This window comes from Stereum hirsutum (genome assembly GCF_000264905.1).
Source record: "Stereum hirsutum FP-91666 SS1 unplaced genomic scaffold STEHIscaffold_4, whole genome shotgun sequence".
In the NCBI taxonomy this organism is placed as follows: Eukaryota; Fungi; Basidiomycota; class Agaricomycetes; order Russulales; family Stereaceae; genus Stereum; species Stereum hirsutum.
In genome coordinates this window covers 158,916-180,082 of record NW_006763134.1, presented here as the reverse complement: position 1 = coordinate 180,082, position 21,167 = coordinate 158,916, and the positions used below count along the sequence as shown (strand labels likewise).

General features: G+C 53.5%; 8 protein-coding genes across 8 annotated transcripts in view; 3 read left to right on the top strand and 5 right to left on the bottom strand.

The window, feature by feature from the left end:
- Positions 1 to 558: 558 nt before the first annotated feature.
- On the top strand, positions 559 to 3,435 carry STEHIDRAFT_93627 (mitochondrial pyruvate dehydrogenase). The gene is made up of 8 exons (XM_007301618.1): positions 559 to 762; positions 831 to 908; positions 1,831 to 1,946; positions 2,016 to 2,218; positions 2,286 to 2,524; positions 2,579 to 2,640; positions 2,697 to 3,128; positions 3,202 to 3,435. Exons 1-8 carry the CDS (start codon positions 687 to 689, stop codon positions 3,310 to 3,312), a joined length of 1,317 nt encoding a protein of 438 aa, XP_007301680.1. The 5' UTR covers positions 559 to 686; the 3' UTR covers positions 3,313 to 3,435.
- Positions 3,436 to 6,580: 3,145 nt separating this feature from the next.
- On the bottom strand, positions 6,581 to 7,771 carry STEHIDRAFT_166717 (uncharacterized protein; the record flags this gene model as incomplete). The annotated part of the gene is made up of 3 exons (XM_007301617.1): positions 6,581 to 7,185; positions 7,247 to 7,630; positions 7,697 to 7,771. 3 exons carry the CDS (start codon positions 7,769 to 7,771, stop codon positions 6,979 to 6,981), a joined length of 666 nt encoding a protein of 221 aa, XP_007301679.1. The 3' UTR covers positions 6,581 to 6,978.
- A 1,109-nt stretch (positions 7,772 to 8,880) lies between these two features.
- On the bottom strand, positions 8,881 to 9,786 carry STEHIDRAFT_45213 (uncharacterized protein; the record flags this gene model as incomplete). Its single annotated transcript, XM_007301425.1, has 2 exons — positions 8,881 to 9,593; positions 9,648 to 9,786. Coding segments are annotated over 2 exons (852 nt in total), but the record flags the coding sequence as incomplete, so codon positions are not given.
- Positions 9,787 to 14,740: 4,954 nt separating this feature from the next.
- STEHIDRAFT_154415 (uncharacterized protein) lies at positions 14,741 to 15,327 on the top strand (the record flags this gene model as incomplete). The annotated part of the gene is made up of 3 exons (XM_007301616.1): positions 14,741 to 14,759; positions 14,828 to 15,060; positions 15,133 to 15,327. 3 exons carry the CDS (start codon positions 14,741 to 14,743, stop codon positions 15,325 to 15,327), a joined length of 447 nt encoding a protein of 148 aa, XP_007301678.1.
- Positions 15,328 to 15,375: 48 nt separating this feature from the next.
- Positions 15,376 to 16,356, bottom strand: STEHIDRAFT_154414 (uncharacterized protein; the record flags this gene model as incomplete). The annotated part of the gene is made up of 3 exons (XM_007301615.1): positions 15,376 to 15,881; positions 15,942 to 16,224; positions 16,321 to 16,356. 3 exons carry the CDS (start codon positions 16,354 to 16,356, stop codon positions 15,376 to 15,378), a joined length of 825 nt encoding a protein of 274 aa, XP_007301677.1.
- Positions 16,357 to 16,503: 147 nt separating this feature from the next.
- On the bottom strand, positions 16,504 to 17,648 carry STEHIDRAFT_129352 (uncharacterized protein; the record flags this gene model as incomplete). The annotated part of the gene is made up of 4 exons (XM_007301614.1): positions 16,504 to 16,528; positions 16,592 to 17,350; positions 17,409 to 17,568; positions 17,624 to 17,648. The coding sequence occupies 4 exons, from the start codon at positions 17,646 to 17,648 to the stop codon at positions 16,504 to 16,506; spliced, it is 969 nt and encodes a 322-aa protein (XP_007301676.1).
- A 376-nt stretch (positions 17,649 to 18,024) lies between these two features.
- STEHIDRAFT_109051 (uncharacterized protein) lies at positions 18,025 to 20,033 on the top strand (the record flags this gene model as incomplete). The annotated part of the gene is made up of 10 exons (XM_007301613.1): positions 18,025 to 18,081; positions 18,139 to 18,219; positions 18,296 to 18,365; positions 18,420 to 18,506; positions 18,563 to 18,688; positions 18,745 to 18,765; positions 18,881 to 18,980; positions 19,060 to 19,498; positions 19,558 to 19,591; positions 19,660 to 20,033. The coding sequence occupies 10 exons, from the start codon at positions 18,025 to 18,027 to the stop codon at positions 20,031 to 20,033; spliced, it is 1,389 nt and encodes a 462-aa protein (XP_007301675.1).
- Positions 20,034 to 20,756: 723 nt separating this feature from the next.
- STEHIDRAFT_37269 (uncharacterized protein) overlaps positions 20,757 to 21,167 on the bottom strand; it is a gene marked incomplete at both ends in the record, with an annotated part of 1,292 nt that continues 881 nt past the window's right edge. Inside the window, one exon of the mRNA XM_007301413.1 lies at positions 20,757 to 20,903. Coding sequence (XP_007301475.1) covers positions 20,757 to 20,903 — 147 coding nt within the window. The remainder of the gene's footprint in view (positions 20,904 to 21,167) is intronic.

Genomic DNA, 21,167 nt, shown 5'->3' with positions numbered 1-21,167 from the left:
CCGTGTTATTGCGTAAGTTTCGACTCATTGGCTCTTTCCCCCAGAGGATTGTACAGTACTGCGGGGAACTGACGTTCCTTGCCCCTGTGGCGGAGTGGGCCACAGAACAGGGATGGATGTGCTCGCTGCATGTGTGACTGTAATTATATCCGTGGTGTAGGAGCACTCTGGAGTCTGCTCGGGATGGATAGTAGACAGTTGATGAATTTCGGAGTGCTTACTCTTCTTGTCATGGTCCACAAGTTCATCCTGGTCCCGTATATATTGAAGTTCCCGTTCCCTGGTCTGGCATGCCTAGATAGATCTAGATCCAGCAGATGCCTCCCCTTCGCTCCCGACACCTCCCGAGGAACGGAACAAGGTGGAGGATATTGGAGGAAAGAGCAGGTTCTCGGCCATCCGCCAGCGTTCACCTCCGATTGAGGAACTCGCCCACCCGATTTCTCACATAAAGAAGCGGGGATTGGTTGAGAGCCTAAAAGCAAAAACACGTGCGAAAACCAATTAAGGGAGATCGCTCGGCACGGGCCGCTGCATGAGTGGACGGAAACGGGAGTACTTGAGTGCCAGAGAACAGTGGCACCTTCTAGCGCGTCTCATGTGTTAACCCCGCCTTTCACTCCTCATCCTCATCTCGTTCACCGTCTTTCTGCTCGGAATATATCTACAGGACGACGACAAGCAAGATGTCTTCGGGATTCAGGATAACGTCGTCGTTATGGGACAAAATACACCATTTCGCGTCGTTTCCCCAGACAGGAGGTGCGTTTCGGTCGACTGCTTTACCCCGCATTCGGTGCTCACACGACCGGGTTTCGTTCGTCTTGAAGTGTCGCTCCAGCAGATGGTGTTGTTTGGGCAGAATCCTAGTCAGGGTACCTTGTTGAAAGCTGGCCAGTTCTTGAAAGGTGAGCGTCGTTGTCTATTACTGCGTCTTGTCTGGGCGGTCAGGCGAACGGGCTAGAGGGTGGGGAAGTCCGGTGTGTGCTTGCTATTGAATGAGTGAGGAAACCACTACGTGGCATCATGCGATGAGTCACTACCTCTCAAGAGCTTTGGTCTGACTATGACCAGCTATTACACGAGTATTTGTACGGAGAGTGCTGTTTCCTCCGATCCGAGCGGAAATACGGACCTTCCGTCCAACTAGTTTTCTCTACCACTGCTTCAGAAAGCTCGTTTAGGCTTTGCAATTTGGCCTGAAGTTCTATGTGGTATCTTAGCAATACCCCGTCATATCGACTCAAGTAGCTCAGGAGGACAACTAAAGTCCCAGATGCTATGGGCATGGTTTACCCCTGATGCCAAGAGGTCGCCTGCGAGACATTCTTTCGTGCACTTGTGCCCCCTTTGACTATGATCACACCATCGCGCACAACTAGTGAGCTGAACACATTACGGTGAGCCGAGTTCGCGGCGGAACATGTCACAAAGTCTTACACAAAGCGGTGTGGCCCAACAACACCGAATGCCTTACGCTTGCCCAGCCATTCTTATTCTCCTTTCCGCTGTTGTAATACTGCGAGGAGAACGTAGACGCATTGTGTGCACTTGTAGCGGCCTTCATTATACTACTGCGAGTTTACGGTCTATGTGCGACCCTTCTCCTTGGCATTAGGGGGCGTGGAACAGTCATGGAATAGTCCCGCCATTTGTTTCTAAGTAAGGATGCCTCGAAGGACGGCCACCTTCCAATCATCCTTTGGCAACAGCTCTTGGCATCTCCTATGGCACACTGGTGCATGCCAGATAGAAGCACCTTTCACGGGTATTGGCAGTCCTGAGAGTGGCCAAGCAAGTACTGATACCGCCTCTTACTTCATTCATCAGAGGAACTTCCCGTGCGGCTCGCACACCGGGTGAAGGAGCTCGATGAGCTGCCACACAACCTAGGCCAGATGCCGTCCATCCAGAAAGTACGGAATTGGTATGCACAGTCGTTCGAGGTACGCCCCTTCGCTCTTTCTATGTCCACACGTTCTCTTATATTGTATTTTAATATGTTATGGATGTAGGAACTCATCAATTTGGAGCCTGTACGTGTGTCCTCGGACGTCCGGAAAGCACTCATGGTGCCTTCGTCATCCTCTGAAGAATCGTATCTACCGGAATCTGTGCCGAACCCGTCGTTGGAGGACTTGAAGGACCATTACAACTCTCATAACAGGAATGGCAACGGGAGCAATCGGTCCAAGCTCAGAATACCGATTGAGAAGAGGTGAATCCTCGAACGCTTCCATATCCGTTATCTGAAACTGAAACTGAAATTGATGTACGCCACACAGGTATTACGCTAAAACGTCGGGGATCGACTGGCCACCAGAGGTGCACGAATATAACAGAAACTTCACGAAACTGCTCGAGTCCATCAAGAAGCGACACGACCCGACTGTGACGACTGTGGCGCAAGGCGTGCTGGAGTGGAAGAGGAAGCAGAACGCGAAGGATATTGGGCTGGATATCCAGGCCTGGTTGGATAGGTTTTATATGTCGCGTATTGGCATTCGGTTTTTGATTGGGCAGCGTCAGTTTCTTATTCGTCCACCCTCGAGTCTCGTATCTGACATTGCATGCATAGATGTGGCGTTGAACAACCTCCAACCACACCCCGACTACGTGGGCATAATCTGTACGAGATCGGTGAGCGCCAGTCTTTGTCGAAATCTCATCAGATATCTCACATCTTCTCTCCCCAGAACGTCCATGACATCGTCCATGAAGCGATCGAAAACGCCCGGTTCGTCTGCGAAGAGCACTACGCGATGTTCAAGGGTCCACCCGTCCAACTCATCTGCCCACCCGACCTCCACTTCGCCTACGTCCCTGGCCATCTCTCCCACATCTGCTTCGAACTGCTCAAAAACTCCCTCCGTGCGGTCGTCGAGCGCTACGGCCCGCAGAAGGAGGAGCTGTTGCCGCCGATAAAGGTCGTGGTGGTGGAGGGCAAGGAGGATATTACGATCAAGATTAGTGATGAGGGAGGGGGCATCCCGAGGAGCGCGATACCGTTGATTTGGACGTATATGTATACGACGATGGAGGGGCAAGGGATTGATCAGGATTTCCAGAGTAGTGATTTCCAGGCGCCGATGGCAGGTTTCGGGTATGGGCTACCACTGTCGAGACTGGTGCGTATATTCCCTCCATCCCGTGCGGATAAAGACTGATATTGACTGTGGGGTCTTCTTCTTTTCCCCACAGTATGCGCGGTATTTCGGAGGCGATCTTAGGTTGATCTCGATGGATGGGTTCGGGACGGATGTGTACATTCACCTCAACCGACTGTCGAGTTCGAAAGAGCCGCTCCCATGATTTAAACCAGTAGGCATCCTATCATCGTTGAAGTTCGCGGACATTCAAGCTATCAATTGGAATTCACGCTTTGCATACTACCTCCGGGACGCTCAACCCACTGCTCGACGCACTCGTCTGTGTTCATGGAGAAATTACTGAATTTGTAGGCATGTACAGTTCTTTTCTTATGCGTAATCTACAGCCGCATTTGAGGAAAGTATTGCTCGTGCTCAATGTCCATCAAGCCCCCCAAAATGCCGTGACGTGGTTCCATTCCAACTACGCCATTCAATACACTCATACGGAAGATGTTAGTGGAGAAGACGCATGGTCGCCTGCTGGTAAACGTGCGGTCAAAAGACGTCTTTTCCTTGCGCCCAATGGTCGCGTGGTGGCCCCACCCCTTCAAAGTCTTCCTGATATCCTGTACGGACCAGACTGACCACATCATCTACATTTCCCAGACCATTTGCTGATTGAACCAACAATGCCGCTGGAATACGAAGGATATGTCGCTCGCATTACCTGCCAAGGCGAGGAGTACACCGCGTACCGCCTACTGAGCAGGTGCTACGATAACTTTCAAGATAATGAGTTCGGATACGCGGTCATGAGTGAAGTGGGACAGGTGTGTTTTCTCTCACTCGATCGAAGCGCTGGACGTGGACTGAGGTTTGTTTAAAGGAGTATAGACTTCATATTGAAGCACCCCCTGGAAAGATAGCTTTAGTGGAGGTATTTATCGACGGGTGGCACGCTGCTACCGTTTTTGCCGTAGGACCAACTACGAGCTCGGGTGAAGAAGAAAATGGCGTTGATCAGGGTATTCCGACTGGCGGCGCAAGTATTGGGGGGATCGACGACGGGAACCTGTTCAGACCATTCGTTTTCTCAAAAGTCGCATCCATGAGTACGTAGAACTATCTCAAACGTATATCTGGGACAGGGTGCCTAAGCGCCGCGTATTGAAGCTCCACAGGATGCGAGGAGAAAGGGCGTCGAATTGGAGGACATCAGACTAGGGGGCTGCATTGGGCTCATTCAGCTCAATGTGTACCCTCTCAAGAAAGGTCGCCGACCGCGATCAATTCCGCCGAGGCTTTCTCCACTACCTCCGCCTACCATTGACCCGATGCCTAAGCAGGCTAAAGTCGACGAATGGCACCGTACTGTGTACGTCACTTATCTGGTCGTCTACTTCTTGCAATGACCCATGGCCCAATTGCGCATCCACAGCCTGGGCCCTCTAGAGTTCACAACAGCCTCCAGCGGAAATACTCAACCAGTAGAGGAGATTCCTCAAGGCTATTATGCGGGGGCCGAATACCTTGCGACACTTAGGTTTTGGTATTGGCCAAGAGGTGTGTCCAGTGGTGCCCACTGCCGTAAGCCATTCGGACCGATACGACCCTTATAACTTTTCTCGCCACTCTTCTCTTGTCTCTAGAGGTTCTCGCCTCTGATGGGCTCCTATCAGGCTCGCGTACTGATTCTGATGATTCCGACTATGAAGAGCGCTATCCTGCTCGTAAGAATGGCACTGGAGGTAGATCATGCAAGAGACAGCGCAGGTCTGCTAGGCGCCCAACCTCACATTCTTATGTGTCGCACCCTTACGGGCGACGAAAAACCCCGATGATCGACAGACAACAAAGTTCGTCCAATGGATCAAGGGGCCAGCGCAAGGTAATCCCTTACAGAACATGACTCAAGGCTGAATATGGTGTTCGATCTTCGCCGCTGACCGCTCTACTGGAAGCAGAAGGCCAAACAAACTCGACCCTGTCGCAAAAGTTTGTCGCAAAGACCTAGACCGGTGAGAAACATCAATTGATTCCTGCCACGCATGACTAATTGTAGTACATGATAGCGCGATGGAGGCGATACAACTACAAACGCTGGCCGAGATGGTCAGCCTCAAGAGGAACCGGTAAGGCCCATTTTGCCCCAACCATCACCTCAGGTAAAGTGGGATACGTTTAAAATAATGTGCCCACACTGAATGTCTGTTTATTGGTATTGTAGCCTCAAAACCACTGCGACCGTAGCGTGGGTAGTGGAAGTACTCTGACAGCCATACGAAGTCGTATTGCCAGTCTGAGAACTAGTAACTCTAGTGGGGACTCCAACCCCTCGACGCCCGTATTGGAGGTATGTCGCTGCGATACCCAACTTTACTGCGGGTGCTCAATGAGTCGATATCTTGAACAGGGCAGCCATATCAGGCCATCCTCACGCATGAGATTGGACGAGGAACGGTCAGGCTTAGATGCGGTTTCGATTGATATCCGCGCCTCTCAGCCACACACCGTCTCACATCCCCAACCAGCTCCCTCTGCCCCGGCCGTAGGGAGGACGTCCGTCCCATCAGACTCGGCAACGTCACGTCCAGTAGAACCTAGGAGTCTCGCCAACGCGAGTAGTCGGCCTCTTCCATCGACTCTAGCCCAAAATGCAAGGGACAGGCTCGATCGAGCTGGAGCAGCGGCATCCCCTGGATCTCAACAGAATGCCGTGAGTAACTCGTCAATCACATTCACAGCTGCAAACCTAAGATATATTTTGCGTTAGCGCACGTCGCCGACCATATCTGTACGAGGCCGTCATGCCATGTCAGGGACTTTAGATAGCCGAACGGGAGGATTGCGTGTCGTGCTACCCCTTAGCTCGCCCATTCTCGCAAATTATGTCCGCTTACAGGTGACATTAATCCTACCACCTCCCTGAGACCCTACTAATTTGTTCAATGTTGGATGCCATTCATAGCAAGAGATAATCAGATACGAGGCTGATCGCCGGCGACAGGCTGAAGAACTCGCGCAAGAGGCTCGAGCAGTCCAGGGCAATACGCTTGAATCTGAACAGGAACCCTCACACACGTTCTCCAATATCACGATTAAGCAGGAATCGGGTGCCGTCATCAGCGTGCTTGACGTTAATTCCGATTTACTCACCCGCTGGAGAGAACTCGAGGTAAGTAAGCTGCCGCAATGATTGATATCGGACAATGCCTATGAACATTTATGGGATGCTTTCCTTGATTTCTTTCTCTTCAGGAAGAGAGTTATGTTGCGCATCAAGAATTCGACGAAAGACACGACGCGCTATATCGGGAAGCTCAAGAAGTTGGTAGAGTGGTTAAGAGAAGCCCATCGCCTATCCAGCTTGGGGAGTACGCTGGAGAGGTTATAGATCTTACGCTGGAAGATGACGATTGAAATATCGTCCTAAGAACTCTGTCCCTCGCATGTACTTGAAAGTGATCGTATATCAGAAAATACATGATGCCAGTGCTACGATTTCCTTACTAGTAAGTATACATTGACAAAATCAATGAACAATAGACAAACAACGCATTGAATAGGACAGTACTGCCTCGATGAACGGTTACTCATAGACCTCGTCGCGTGGATACTTTCTAAATTCCCCACTAGCACTCCCACCGTTTGCGGCCACAAATGGACACAAAAACTTCTCCGTGTCCGGGTCTACATACCCGTCATAGAGCATCAATTGCGGATCCTGATTACTCGTCATCCAGACCGGTTCGTATGGGAGTGGCTTCGTCTCGTCTGGGCTGGGGCCTCTGTAGGTCGGACAGAGAGGTGGACCATTTTTGAGTTGCTTCTCAATGTACTTCTTCGTCTCGTTGAAGAGGATAGTGTAGCTCGGTACCCCTCGCTTCTATTCTACACGCTTTGCGATGACTTTGGTTATAGCATCCGACCACGGGTCTAGGATGTCGTTGCCTTGCTTCAGGGCTTTGACGTTGAGCTGTGCTTCGTCGCAGCCAGCGAGGAAGATACCGGGTGTTGCAGTTTGCTTCTTGAACATCCCGCCACCTACACCTGACGTGGTGAGAACCGTCAAGTTGATTCCGGGTTTTAAGTTCTAGGAATATAATCAGATTTATCACGTTCAGAAGATGTTAGGCTGCGATCAATGTACGTACCTCACGGACTGTATTGCGAATCCAGTCATCGTGCACAACCTCCTTCGTCTCTCCCTGGCCGTCCTCCGCAAAGTCCCAGCCCTCGCCCTGCCTCGACGATCTACTCGAACCTCCACCGGGGGACACGGCCCTACGAGCGTCGAGATACAAGAAGCGGACATCTCCTGCGGACGCAGTAGATATCAGACGGGTGAACTTCTCCCTGAAAAGAGTGGCCGTGGGCGGGTCCTGCCCTCTCCTGGCTTGTTTTATACCGTCCTGCTCTTCGATGTCAAAGTAGAGCATCTCGACATTTCCCGGTGAGAAACCCAAGTGATTCGTAAGCATCTCCTGGACGAGAAAGATGCCATGATCGGTGCCGGTACCGACACGAGCAAGGAGAGCCTTGGTAGAAGAGCGTCAGTCACACAAAATCGCACCGGAGGTCATGAAACGGGAGTCAGTATATACCTTTTTCGTACCCAGCTCCCTGAAGTCCGTCTGCTTCAGAGAGATCGAGACGACGTGCCCAACTTTGTCAGACATGACCATCTTTACCTCCGGGCGATCTTTGAAGACCGTGACCTCATATTACGTATTACCTTGCTTCAAGGTCCTTCGCACCCCGGTAACCTCGCAAAATCGGTTGCCAAAAACAAACATGTACAAACAGCTTTTCGTGTGGCGTACATCTCCCAGTGGCGTCTCTGTCTTTCTGGCTTCTCTGGTTCATTTTATTCCATATTCTCTCTCTTCTACATCGACATCTGCTTCTTCTTTGGCGCGCATGTAATCATTTCGTCAGTTTACAGTTCGCGGCCCCTGCGTTGTCACTAGCCTGCGATCAAATCGTGTTTCGCTACGCTCGTGGTCGCGTCCTCCTTGTCCACGTCGTACTTTCGCATGTTTCTGTGTTCTCACCTTCTCTGCCTTGCGTCGTCTTCATGTCTTTCTTCCTACCTGACTGTCTTCCTGCTTTGCTTGCTCTCATCTTCTGTCGTCTTCGCGGGATTCCCATTGACGCTAGCGCCAGCCTTCGGGCTGCACTACATTCTTATGTAATCACAATTATGTCTCCATTCGTCTGCTGACGCGTCTGTCGGGCTCGATCTTTCTCGCTCTGGGTGCGACCGCCGTGTAGACTTCGACAATGTTCACCTAATGGATTGCAGCGGTATGACAGTGTATCATCATTGTGCTAACCATGCTTGTTCTCATTGCCTCTGTACCTTCTAGCTGTTTCCATGCGCTGCCCCTTCTCCCATTTGCACCCACCACGCCCTTGTCATCGCATCCATCCTTTCTAACCGATCGTCCTCCTCCAAGATTGGAGGTTGATGGGCCTGTAAAAACATGTCGTCTTCAAAGTCCCTCAACAGGCGTATCGAGTCCCTTCCCGCGCTTCGTGATAGAGCGACATAGAGGTTGAAAAGCGACAATTTCCCTCGAGGTACGCGTCCTATGTCCACTATGACGTAGGGTATCGTTTGACCTTGGGATCGATAGTCCGTGAACGCGTAGGCCGCCGTCATTGGAAATTGTCTTCGAACAATCCTTCGTGTCGTAGTTTTGGAACCGTGCTTCGATCGGATTTCGAACGTGCGCGTCACCGGCTCGATGGGAATGACCTGGTCCTCCAAGCCCGCCAGCCGTGTCGCCCTCGTCCTATCCAGCCTCACGAGGATATACGGCGGCATGTGATGAAGCGTCACAGTATCTCCGTCCCCGACGACTCCCTCTGCCTGGTGTAAGACAATGCCAACCACAGTGCCCCTCGCCCCATTCGCAATGTCAAGGTCTGTCTCCAGGTTCGTCGTCACCATGACCTTCATACCAATTGCGATTTCTACCACATCAGGGAGACTGTTGCGTTTATCTTCTCGTCCTGACTTCAAGCGCCTTTTTTGCACCTCTATCTGTTCTTCTAGTGTCAAGTCCCTCCGTCTCCCTCGGTTATTGATGGTGTCTTCCGCTCTGACGACATATCGTCGCGCGCCGCGACGTCGACAATGCTCCTGTACGGCCTGTGCATTCCATTTCTCCCTGACACCGTGTCGCGGTGTGACAAGTGCTGCATTGGACCACGGTTCTTTTCTGAAATCGGTGGGTGGACAGTCTTTGTGTGAGACGATCTGCCGTCGCAGCATGTCCAAATCCTCTTGCTGAACGCGCCCGAATCGCAGATTTCTCAAGAACTGCCGCCAAACAGTGTCCGTCACCCTCATCTGCTCGCGCAAAATCACGGCCTCCCGGAACTCCTCGAATATAGCTCGTCCCAGCTGCGCTTCGACGGATTGGTTGGCTGGATTGCATGGCCAATACAATGCCTCACGCTCGCCTCCCATTACAGGTGGGAATTGATGATGGTCTCCACATAATATGACGCTGATTCCTCCAAACGATTCGGCAGATTGTGGTTGACCCGGCTGTTGTTTCGCAATGCTGATGTTCCTCGACAGTTTGGCAAAGAAGGCCTTCCCGAGCATGGAATATTCGTCGATGATGAGATACCGGACGTGCTTGAAGAACGTCTGGAGCTTCGCTTTCGCCTCCTCGCTTAGCGGTGTCTTGCGCTGGCCGATGGCGGCCAGCGTATGAGTCGTCTTGCCGTTAATAAGGGAGGCCGCGATGCCGGTGTATGCGCCTTTCACCAGCATCCTCGACGCTTGTTTGGATTCAAAGGTGGCGGTCACTGTTTGGATGACTTTGGACTTGCCTGTGCCGCCCTCGCCCGATACGATGAGCCTTAATGGCGGGGGATTCTTTCCGTTCAACGTCTCTTCCAAATGCCAGGTGACAATGTCGTACGCTCGCCTCTGATCGACCTTAAGCTGCGATACGTCCACACTGCCGATGGCCTCTTCGGATACCAGCTGTTCCCGAAGCGTCACTGACGCTCCATCGTCACCCAACATCATTTCGACGTTCGGGCTGGATGCGCCAGTGAGCACGAGAGCAGGATCTAGGGTCTGTCGTGCGATGTCGTCCTTCATCTGCTCGCGCCACGTCTCCAATTGTTGTGTGGTGGCGGGGGTCGCGTGAGAAACTCCCAGGTCGGTGAGTTCGTTCACCTGCCGGCTATCTTCTCCCCCGCTCTGTTGTGGTTCCCCGTCACTGAATATCCCCACCATCATGGCTTCCCAGACAGCACGCCGCCCGTTCTGTGCCTCGTCCTCACTTCTGTCCTGCCCCCTCAGTTTCTGCAACAGTGCCGTCGTCGGTTGCTCTGCCTCCTGCGCATGTCCCGTGTCCTCTCCCAAAACTTCGCCTTCGTACGCGGATTGTGTCGTCCTTTGAGCCCGCGCTGCTCGATGCTCGCGAGCTGCGGCCTCGCACTCGTGGAAGTACTGAAAGCCGCTGAGCAGACGCCACACATACGGATCACATCCCTCCTTGAACTGTGCGAATGCCGCCGACCAGGTCTGATTCGGACCTTTCAAGTCCGCCGCAATGTTTCGCCATGGTTTCAATAACAGGAGCATGCAGGCGCTGTAATATTCCTCTATCTCAGGGTCATCGCTGTTGGGTATGGTGTGGCCACCAATGAAGTTGGGGAGATTATTATGGCCGACCGAACGCAAGACGCGTAGCAATGTTGCATGCTTAGGGTGTTCGGGTGTGTATTCAACTCTGGTGTTCCGTGGACGCCCTCCCTGAGATGCACCTGGTGAATCCTCAGTGGTCGATCCTGTGTGTTCTTCGGCACTGACACCCTGGCGCTTATCTGTTTCGTAGGAATGCATGGTGAATTCAATGACGTTAAAGCCCTCCAGACCGTTGCCGCGGCATCGATAGTCGGTAACCTGCGATTTGGGGTAGAGGTGGCCGCCAGGGCTGCCGGCGATCGTGGTCATTTCCTCCGCACTCTGTGAAATTCATGAGGTGAGCAACTATAACATCACATATCTCACTATAACAACCGCTCACCTGTTCGCCATATTCTGCGTGTGCCGTGTCATCAGCGCCTGCTCGCTCCAAATCATTGCTGCCGTCTGTCGTCGCCTCTTCCACGGCTGGTGCGCTTGTCGACCTGCGAATACAGCGTAAGCTATTCTTCCACGTGTTCAGTTCGAATGCACTTACGAATGCCGTCTGCTCGCCAGGTTTGGAAATGCGCGCAAAAGAGCGCCAACAAATGTCGACCAGTACAGCGGGGAGTAATGATGGGACTCCTTCGTATCTCTCCAACCCATAAGGTACGCTATCACCATTGGTCCCGACAGCTCTTGCTGCCTGTTGATTGCTTGGACGACTCGTAATAGTAGCTTCCGCTGGTCATCCTTCAGCGCGTCCCGGTAGTCTGTGCGTGTCAGATGGTACGCGTGTGCCTGGGCCATAACCGCGGATAGGTTATGGTATTGACCCTGCTTCTTCGCCGCGTAGCCGGTGATATACCACGTCAAGTTCTTGGTGTCATGGCCATTCGTGATGAGCTTGCAATCGTTGTTGCACTTGCAGTTCGTGGTTATGGCGGGATTCCATGCATTAACGTACGTGTACAACCTTTTCGCAGACCACTCCCCATTCTCTTTGATGTAGTCATCTTCTGATCGTTCAAACGGCGCACCGCGTTTGCAGACATACACTCCGTCTTCGTTGGCTTTGAGACACCGCCGACGGTGACAAGTATGCACTTGTTTGGCGCGCGCCACCCGGATCTCAAGGGCTTCGATATCCGCGTCATACGTTGCGCTGTCAGGATGGGGGGGACGGGAGAAGGCGATCTCTTTCTCGTCGGGGATAGCCTTGACAGATTGTTCTGACTCGAGGCCCGGAACATATGCATGAATCGTCTGCTGTATGTATCGTCGAACCTTCTCTCGAAATTCCTCGGTCTTGAGGAGGTCCTGCATATCATGTGCTGACGGCGAGTGTTTCAAATAGAGGAGGATATGAAGGTGTAACGTCCCGCGACCCTGCGACTCCACGGTGCCGAAATACGCCGCCAGTTCTCCCAAGACTCCCATTCCGCTGTCAACGCGATGGCCGCCGGTGACGGTGATGTTGAATAGGGTTCGGAGAATGGTGTTGATGATGAAATGGAAGAACTTTGAGGCCGCCCAGGGATCCTCGGCAACGTTCTTTGAGCGTTGCTCCTGGCTCGGTCCGTCTGTGGCAACGAAAGCGTCCAGGTCGATATCTTCTCCAGCGAACACTTGCGCAATTGGATCATGGAGGTCTGACGGGTTGATGGTCATCCACAGAGTGGGCGGGCCCATCATCACGCTGGTGGACCATATCTTGCTCCGCAGCTGGTAGCGTTGTGCGTCAGAACCTTGCACGCGTGCACCCGCTGTGCGGAGATGCTGTCGGAGGAGTCGGATTGCAGTGTCCGTCTCCGCCTGGCCTAATTCCTCCCGACGAACCGCTTCCCGAAGCTTGTCTTGGGTGATGGTGGCGAGTATGTGGGCGTCGCGGTCGAAGTCCTTACGTTTCATCTGCAACTTCGCCGCTCCGAGCGCCTGCCTGCGTTGTTCGATGCCGAAGGCCAGGAAAGGGAAACTTTCGTGACGACGGAACCGGCCGTCGTCGTACTGCAACGCCCACCGTATGTGGTCGACAAACGAGATCGCGGTCTCGCGGTCTGCCTCGATGCCACCGCGCCCATACGGATACAGAAACGGGTAAGCCTTCTCCCAAAAGTTGCCTGCGTTCGCGTTGTACGCGCGGTTTTCTCCTCGCTGCGGCCGCCCAAAGTCACTGACAGGCTGGCGGCTGTACCGCACGCTGTATCCACCTTCTGATCCTTCCTTCCACAGGTTCGCGAGGCCGTAGAGCATCATCTCGGTGGGGGTCACGTTCGAAAGAGACGTGTCGACCCCTCCTGATATTTGGAACGAGGTGGGAATGACATCCGGTCCTGTGACAATAAACAACGGTGTGCTCGCGTTCAGTTTCTATTGCGATGAAACGTTATATGCTGATGCCGTGAGCGTACGCACCTAGGTCTTCATCTGCCGTTTGACTGGCACCCATCGTGCCCGTCTCCGCTGTCACGATTGGATCTTCTGTAGAGACACATTAGGTAGGTTCCTCACCGGGCACATTGAATGCGAGAAATTGCTGAGACAATTGTTACTTACCAGCACCATACTCGTCCTCTGCAGGAACATAACCCGCATTCTCCTGATTGAGGAGCCCTATATCGTCCGACTGTCGAACATTTGCAAGAATGGAGTCGGGAACATCGTCCTCTGGTAACTGATTGAGGTGGTCGTCGCTGATCTCGATGTCGCCGTAGTACTTGGGGTTGTTTGCTTTCAGCCATACGAGGGCTGCGCGAACTGCCCACCGTCGGACCCGGAATGTGTTGTACAGCCACGACTTGGTTATCTTGCCCCGTGCTATAAAAGTGACCGTCATGACCGACGCGAGAATGGCTGGGGGACGCGGCATAAGGCGACCTTCTGTCATGGCGGTGATACCTTCAATGTCTTGCTCGAATGTGCTGACAGTTCCACGCATCCCTCGTTGTAAGTTCTCGGCTGGTATGCCTTCGGCTTTCCTCGGCCACATTTTGAACACGAACACACGGGGGTACAAGAGGGCGATGAGGAGCTGCTCCGGGGCAGTGAGTCGGCGAAGTTCTAGTGGTATGGGTCCAATCCAGAGATTGTTCGCTAGGGAGTACTTTGGGGGTGCGTCGCCAGAGGGGTTCGTTAATCCTCGAAGGCATTCCGCACATACTCTCGTGGCGGTGACAGTACCATCCGGGGCTCGGATGAGGCCAGCCTCCGCGAGGAGCATACCGTGCGTGAGGATGTGGGCGGGGTGAACGATGTCTGGCTTGGGTTTGAGGACGTCGGCATGGGGAATGAGGGAAATATCGACGTCCGTCAGGCCTGATTCCTTCTCGAGTTGACGCCTGGCACATACGGCACATGTCGCCATTCTGACGGCGTCATTGGATGTGGCGTGGTAGAATTGGCGGTAACGTTCCCTGCGCTCTTCGTCTGTGGGGAACGACATAAAGAGTGCCGGATCGTGTTGCGGCCTTGGGTATGCAAGTGCGTCCGTGCGGGGCCTTACACGCCGTTCGTTGTCTTGTTCGTCGTCTTCCCGTGGGCGCCTTCGGGTCGTACGACGTGCATCCTTTGTGGCGCGGATGGCCTGCCCTCTCATGGTGAGCTGTTCGATATCGCTGTGGGATGCGCATCGAGTGATGGCCTGAACGAGCAGCTCCTTGCTGCGCTTTTCACCCCTTGTGTACGAAACATCTGATGTGCGGACAAAGTCTAGAAGTTCACTTAGAGTGAGTTCATTGATAGCTGCCAATGTGGCTGATGGAGGCTGAACGGTGGTTGTGTCCATTGCTGTACGGTGTGAGATGTCTGTTCGGGAGGAGTTTGCGTCGACTTTGCATCGCCGCGGTTCTGCAGAGCCTGGCTGTCCGCACCGACGGGGCATTCGGGTAACCACGGCCCGGTTTTTTTGCATCGTATATAATCCTCCTTTCCCTTTTGGGTTGGCCGTCGAGCCGCTTTCAATTTTTGCCCCTTCCTACCCAGTCTTCTCATGCGTCCTTTCTTGAAGAGTGAGTGTTCTCTTCTGTGTCTCTGCATTAGCCGCTCACATCTTCTTTACTCTGAATCATGCGAACAGGGTGCCGGCAATTCTTTTCTTCTTGGGGACGCCGTCTGCGTCGTGGGCGCGGGATAGTGTATAGCGAACGCCCCGGGGACGCACCTCAGGTCGAGCTGTCCGGTCTACCACCTGGGCAGGTGGACGCCGCCACCGTCGCCATCCTCAACTATCAACAGCGATTCGTGGAGTATCAGAACAGAGGGACTTTGCACCCGAATATTCTTATTTGGGCGGCTGACCTGTCACAGACGGTACGTTCTTCGTGATTGTTGCGAATTAAGGGTCTCAGCCTCGTACATGACCCTGGCTCACGCATGTCACAGGCCTCCGTGCCTTCTGCAGATGCAGCCTCCATCTCTGACGACAGCGGGTACGAAACCTCGTCTTCTGGTGCGCCGCCATTAGCTAGTCCGTCTGTCTCAGAGGATGACGGAGACGACGACGGCGCCAGTTCAGATGGGCCTCCCGCTCTTGAGACGCCATCCACATCGTCATCTTCTATTCCTCGTGCTTTCTAAACATGTTCACTCTGCATCAGTTACACGTTAGCGTATAATGTACAACGACTACACTGATGGCCCGCTGTCCATTCGGTGTGGGCTCGTGATAGAGTTCACCCAGTCCCACGTTGCTGCATTATAGTACGCTTCGTCCTCGCCGTCATCATACCGGAGTACGAAACAGTGTGCATCAAAGAACGACCTCCGGCCCTCAATCATCCGTGTCATTTCCGGCCCATGTGGCCCACTCTGTCGCTCCCCTCGCCAGAAGCGCATCGAGAATCCCCTGAGGACAAACAGGGACCACAGTTGGTGGGGTTCCGCTGATCCAATGGGGAACGTTCGCAGGTTGCCGATGGCTCGTGCAGTGAGCATGAGTTTGGGGTGGGCGATGCATATGGAGTCGGCGGTGGCGAACGACTGTTCGATGGTGGTGTTCGCGTGTGCGAGTGGATAGCTTGATGCGCCTTCGTCTGCTTCGATGACATCGACACGACGACCCCGCCTGTCTACGAGGTAGGTGACGGTGGCGAGCCCTCTCTCGCCCAATCGATACTCATGTTCATGAATATCTGAAGGTTGATGGGCGTGTGAGAACGTTTCACCCAGGGTGACTTCGGCCACGGACTCACCGAGCTCCTCGAGGTATGGGATATCGCCCGTCCCGTGGTCATTTACGGCTTGACAAACTCGAAAGTACTTCTCTGACCGAAAGAATTGCAAGAACCATGCCGCTCGCCCGGGCGGGACATAAATCGTTAATGACCTATTCGAGACGTGGCGGTGTCTGGTGCTGCCGTGGAAGGCCAGGGCGTATACCATATCTCCGCTGATAAGTGCGCCGAACTGGCGTAGACCTGAGCGTAGCGCGTCCGGTTCACCGCAATACACCCTGAGTTGTTTTCGAATATGAATCTGCATGTACCTTGACACCAGAAGTCGAAGCGATCGTGAGCACTGCGAGATTGACAGGAGATCTCTAAGGAGTGTGTATTGACATAGGTAAAATACGATATCGTAGGTGTCTATGAGGAGTGAGTTCGACATCGTGTGTAGGGCGTGGGGGTGGGGGGGATATTGCGGCGGTGGAGGTAGCATTCGGAGGACGGGCACCTGAGCGTAAGAGACATACGATAAAGAAACGGAGGTTTCAGCGTGTTCGCCCAGCCGATGGTCAGACTTGCCGGGCTCGGATTACAGGTACGCCGTCGCGGTATGTCTGAACGGTTGGGCGTAATCAGTATTCAGTGTGAACAATCAAGTTGTGTAGACAGAGACGTACAGGGGTATGTCGTCCCGCATGCGGGTGTTCACAATGGTCGTCTCACTGCTCCGAGAGCAGCAGGAACACTTATCACCACCTAGCATCCAGCGGGTAGTATGCAGCACCTTCCGGGTGAAAACTATGTCAGGGTTGGAAAAGACGACCACCAGACATCCTTTGTCCCCTATCATTCGGGCTTGGTGCGGACAATAGAATGTGGCCTGCAGGCCTCCGGTCACGGCGGGGTGGTTTTCGGCGAAAGTATGAGCCTGCAATTGTAGAGTTTCGCAGTCGGCGATGACTTGCTCCGTGATCGGCTGCATCGGGTTTATGCAGGTGTGGCCGTTAAGGGTTAGGAGAGGGTAGGCGATGATGAAGGAGTTGCCGGTGAGGAGGTTCATGGAATGTGTACCCGACGTGAATGGAAGGGGGAGCGTGGCCGTGGCTTGACTGGCGACAACAACATCTATTCGCATGCCGTCTGGGCGTACGAGTCGAACGACGAGCACATGTCCTTTGTCCTCCGGGTGTGGGAGGCCCGGGTCCGTATTCGTAATCTCGTCAACTCGATAACTTTCTTGTTGCTCAAGATGACGGACAAAGATGTCGGCTGGATATCCGCCCACGGGACAATATATTTCGAGCAAAGACAACGCCGTGAAAACCTCGCCGATTACATCCGTACCCATGCGGCTTATGGTGAGCGCTACGTCACCAGCGATGGCGGAGTGGTAGCGACTCAACATGGCCCGCAAGCGCGTTGGGTTGGACAGAAAGCTGAGTGTCCATAATATTGGTCGTTGTGTGGGATTTGAACATTCTGTGGAGTACGAACCTCGTCAGTTTTGTGTCGATGTACTGCTCAATGTACTGGTTCACCAGCATCCTCCATCCCGCTGCGACATTCTGCATCCGCCGAAGTTCAAAGAGATCCAGGTGTTGTAAAGCGGAGAATGCAATTGGCCGCCAAAAATTGAGTGTCGTTTCGGACATTTCTGTGACACTCAGGAGTCAGGAGAGTGTCCGCACAAGGATATGGTACGGACATACGACGAGAGGGTGCAAAGGTAGTCATGCCGTGCATGCAGAGGTATGGTTGGTCGTTGTCAGACCTCTAGTGTCCATGAAAGACGGGGGTTGCTGGGGGAAGACGCAGTGCAGCCGGTTTGAGATGGATGGGTGCGTACGGCGTGTGGTCGTCGGCGTGCACAGTGCTCGCCGGTTGCACGGAGTTCGCAGATACGTTTAGGTGCGGAGTGTGAAAGTTTTCATAGTCCGGGGATCGCGTGCGCTGTCACGGAGTCTGCGCTTCGATGAACGACTCTCAGTGCGTCAGCTGTGTACGGCGTAAAGCCTGCTCATAAAAGTCGAGATGGAGTGTGCGGTGGGAGACCTTTGCCCCTTGACTATCCTCTTGTCTTCTTCAGCATTAAACTGCGACTTTAATCACCATGCGCGTTACTCGTAAATCCTCCAACACAGTCCACACTGCCCCTGGGTTGACTAGGGTCCGTTGGTACCCTCTCTCTTATCGTGCACTCATGTTCTCATTTTCTGCTGTACAGGCTGATGCTGCTGGCCCAACCACTGTGCCTGTTATCTCTGGAATGGTGACTGCGGCAGATGTTCAGTCCTCGATGGCTCAGGTGCGTTCGTTTGGGATGTCGTTTGGGGTCGTTTCTGCCCCTCTTTACCTATCTCTGATGATTTGTGTCCTTTCAGGCGCACGTAGAACCCACTGAGGCGAATTCTGGTGTTGCTGTCGATCCTAAGCTCCCTTGTGCTCGGGATGGTGAGAGTCTCTGATTATCTGGAACCATGGGCGGTGTCTGATCGTTTATTACAGATGCAGGCGTTGAGGAGGCTGTTGTCCAACACAGCGAAGGTGATGCGGCTACGGTGGTAACTGCCGAGGGAGGCATACCGGTCAAAGGTGAGTGTGCAGATGTTTTTGCGGTCGGTTGTGGCCTTCTCTGACTGTTTGTGCAGTGGTTTCTGCTAATGGCGAGGCCGTGAATGTTGATGTCAACTTGGCTACGGCCATCATTGGCATAGGTGGTAATGTCGAGGATGCTCCATCGCAGTTGGGGTCTGCTGTGCCTCCCCCTTTGAAAGGTACGATGGATATGACCGCTTGGCGTCCGCGGCGACTGACATTTTGAGCCTTGTAGGGCTTTCTGTTGAGGAGAACCGTGCGCTGGAAGAGAGCCTGGATGTTCTCGCGAACAACGTAGCGGCCATATCTCATGCCACTGATCAGTACGTCCTATCCTGGCTTCATGTCCATCTCCCACCGCAGGCTCATAGGACCATGCAGAAGGGTTTTCGAGGTCGCCACAGGGGGCTTTCGTGAGGAGACTGCTGTGGCACACCCGGCAGGTCCCGACACGACCACAGCGCCGACAGGGTGAGTTTGAGTTGTAGTGTCTTCATCGTTCCTGAGCTGTATGTTGGAGCTGACAATCTCGGTTTGGTTGTCATTCTAGTGTGGGTTTGCACCTATCGTACGCGTTGGAGGACCTTCAAGGATCGTACACGTACCTCGGCAACGAAAACTTCAACACCGAGGGACAATGCGTGTGGCAGCGGCGTGTGTGGCACAATGTTCTCGCCATCAAGGGATCCGCCAACTCCCCCTCGACTGACGGCGCCGTCATCACATTCGTTGGCCAGATCAGCGACAGCCGCTACTATCTTCTTCCTGACGCCGGGTACCGCAACCCCACGACGTTCACGAAGAGCCTTGCAGACGCCAAGGGCACGGCGACTCTCTTGTGTCCCCCATTGGCTTCATTCGGCGCGCACTGGGAAACAACATACAACAACGTCAAGAAGCTCGCGACGGCGATTGCGACGCCGGGGAACCCGTTCAAAGGTGCCCTCGACAGCGACAAGTCCATCAAGGTCACTTATAGGCCCTTCCTGGTGAGTGTGTGCCGCACTGTTCTCTTCCTGACTTATCTCACACACACTCTTGCGTACAGAAGAAGGATTCGTTCGTCGGCGGTGGTGACGGTGGTGAGTGTCGCTTCTTCTTCACGGTGTCAGACCTTTGGTCCGTGCCTCTGACCGGTTCGTGTCGCCAGACATCGACGAACCCTTTCGTCTCGAAAACATCCCTGTGCATGGGGACATTGCTATCGCCGAGCTCGCCGCGATGAAGAAGACCCATATTTTCAACATCTTGCCCGCGTACGACGTTGACGGCAACCTTATCCTTCCTAAGAACTACGAGTCTGCGCTCAAGGGTGCGGTTGTCGTGGTCACCGTCAACCTCAAGCACTACGACTTCCCTACCCGAGGATCATCTCCAGCGAGCAACACCTTCGTCGCTGATGTCGTCAAGATCAGGGTTCTTCAACCTCCGCAGGCGTCGACGGAAAAGGTGGTGAGGAAGCGCGTGCCGACGAAGGACGCGGATTTTGGCGGGTCGTCTTCCAAGCGCGCTCGGGTTGCGTAGAAGGATGACGACACTGGTCTTTTCGGTTTAGGCTAATTTTTGTGGGGGGGTTTCCGAGGGGATCGGGGGCAGGACTCTCGCGGGGTTACGGCGATAGGCGTAACCTTGCTCTGTAGGAGTCGTTGCTCGTAATGGGTCAATTTCGTGTTTGGGTCTCGTTGGGGTTAGGGTGTTTGGTGTTGTCTCGGTGTTGGTTCTTTATACATTAGAAAAAAGCTGGATGGCAATAATATTAGAGGCATTTTCTGGCAAATAGGTCGGCATAGTGGTCCAATCTGGCGCCATGGGCGGTTGTGTTGGCGTGTGTCGGGGACAGTGCGCATGAGGGGGCGTCCGTGAAAGGTGGTACGCACACGGATAGGATAGGGGGTCACGTGTTTGAGCTCCCTCTTTAGCAAGGTTGCTGCTACCGCAGGTAGCGCTCCCCCAGTACCGATTCCCGTCCGAAAACGTGCCCGTGATGTCGCCGTCCGACGAGGTCGACACATCATCGAAAGTGGAATTGATAGGATGGCTTCCTTTCTTGTTACCGGCGGAGTCGACGATCCATTGGTGATACATGCCCACAAATGATCCGTTAGTCAGAGCAGAGACACCGGAGGGTATGACGAGGGTGATCATTTCGTTTACAGCTTCGTGGAGCCAGTCGAGTTTACCGGTGTAGACGACGGTGGAAGGGATTCGAGACGTGTCGCTGTATTGAAGTATCAGAGTGTGAGGGCCAGAGCGATCGTTTGTAATGTCTCGCATCGTTGTACTGAGGGTTCTGAAGTCACGAGAGACCACAGCGTCGAAGCTGTAGTAGCCGAAAGAGAAACTGAATTTGTATTCGTCGGCGACTGTGTTGACGATATTGTTGATCATGCTGAACTACGAAAGGATAAGAGGGTCAGCACGGTGGTGGTATGAACGTGATAGGGCCGATGTAAAACATTACTACGCGAGAGGTATTTTGTTTCCCCTTGCTATTACTGGGATCGATGGTCCACTGCCAGTGTGCGCAAATGGGATCCTTTTGAGCGAAACCAGCGGGAACCACAATAGTGAAATCTTCCTTTTCCACCAGGTGAAACCAGCTGAGTTTGCCGTTGTAGATGAACATTGTCGTTGGAAGAAGAATGCTGTAGAGAAGGA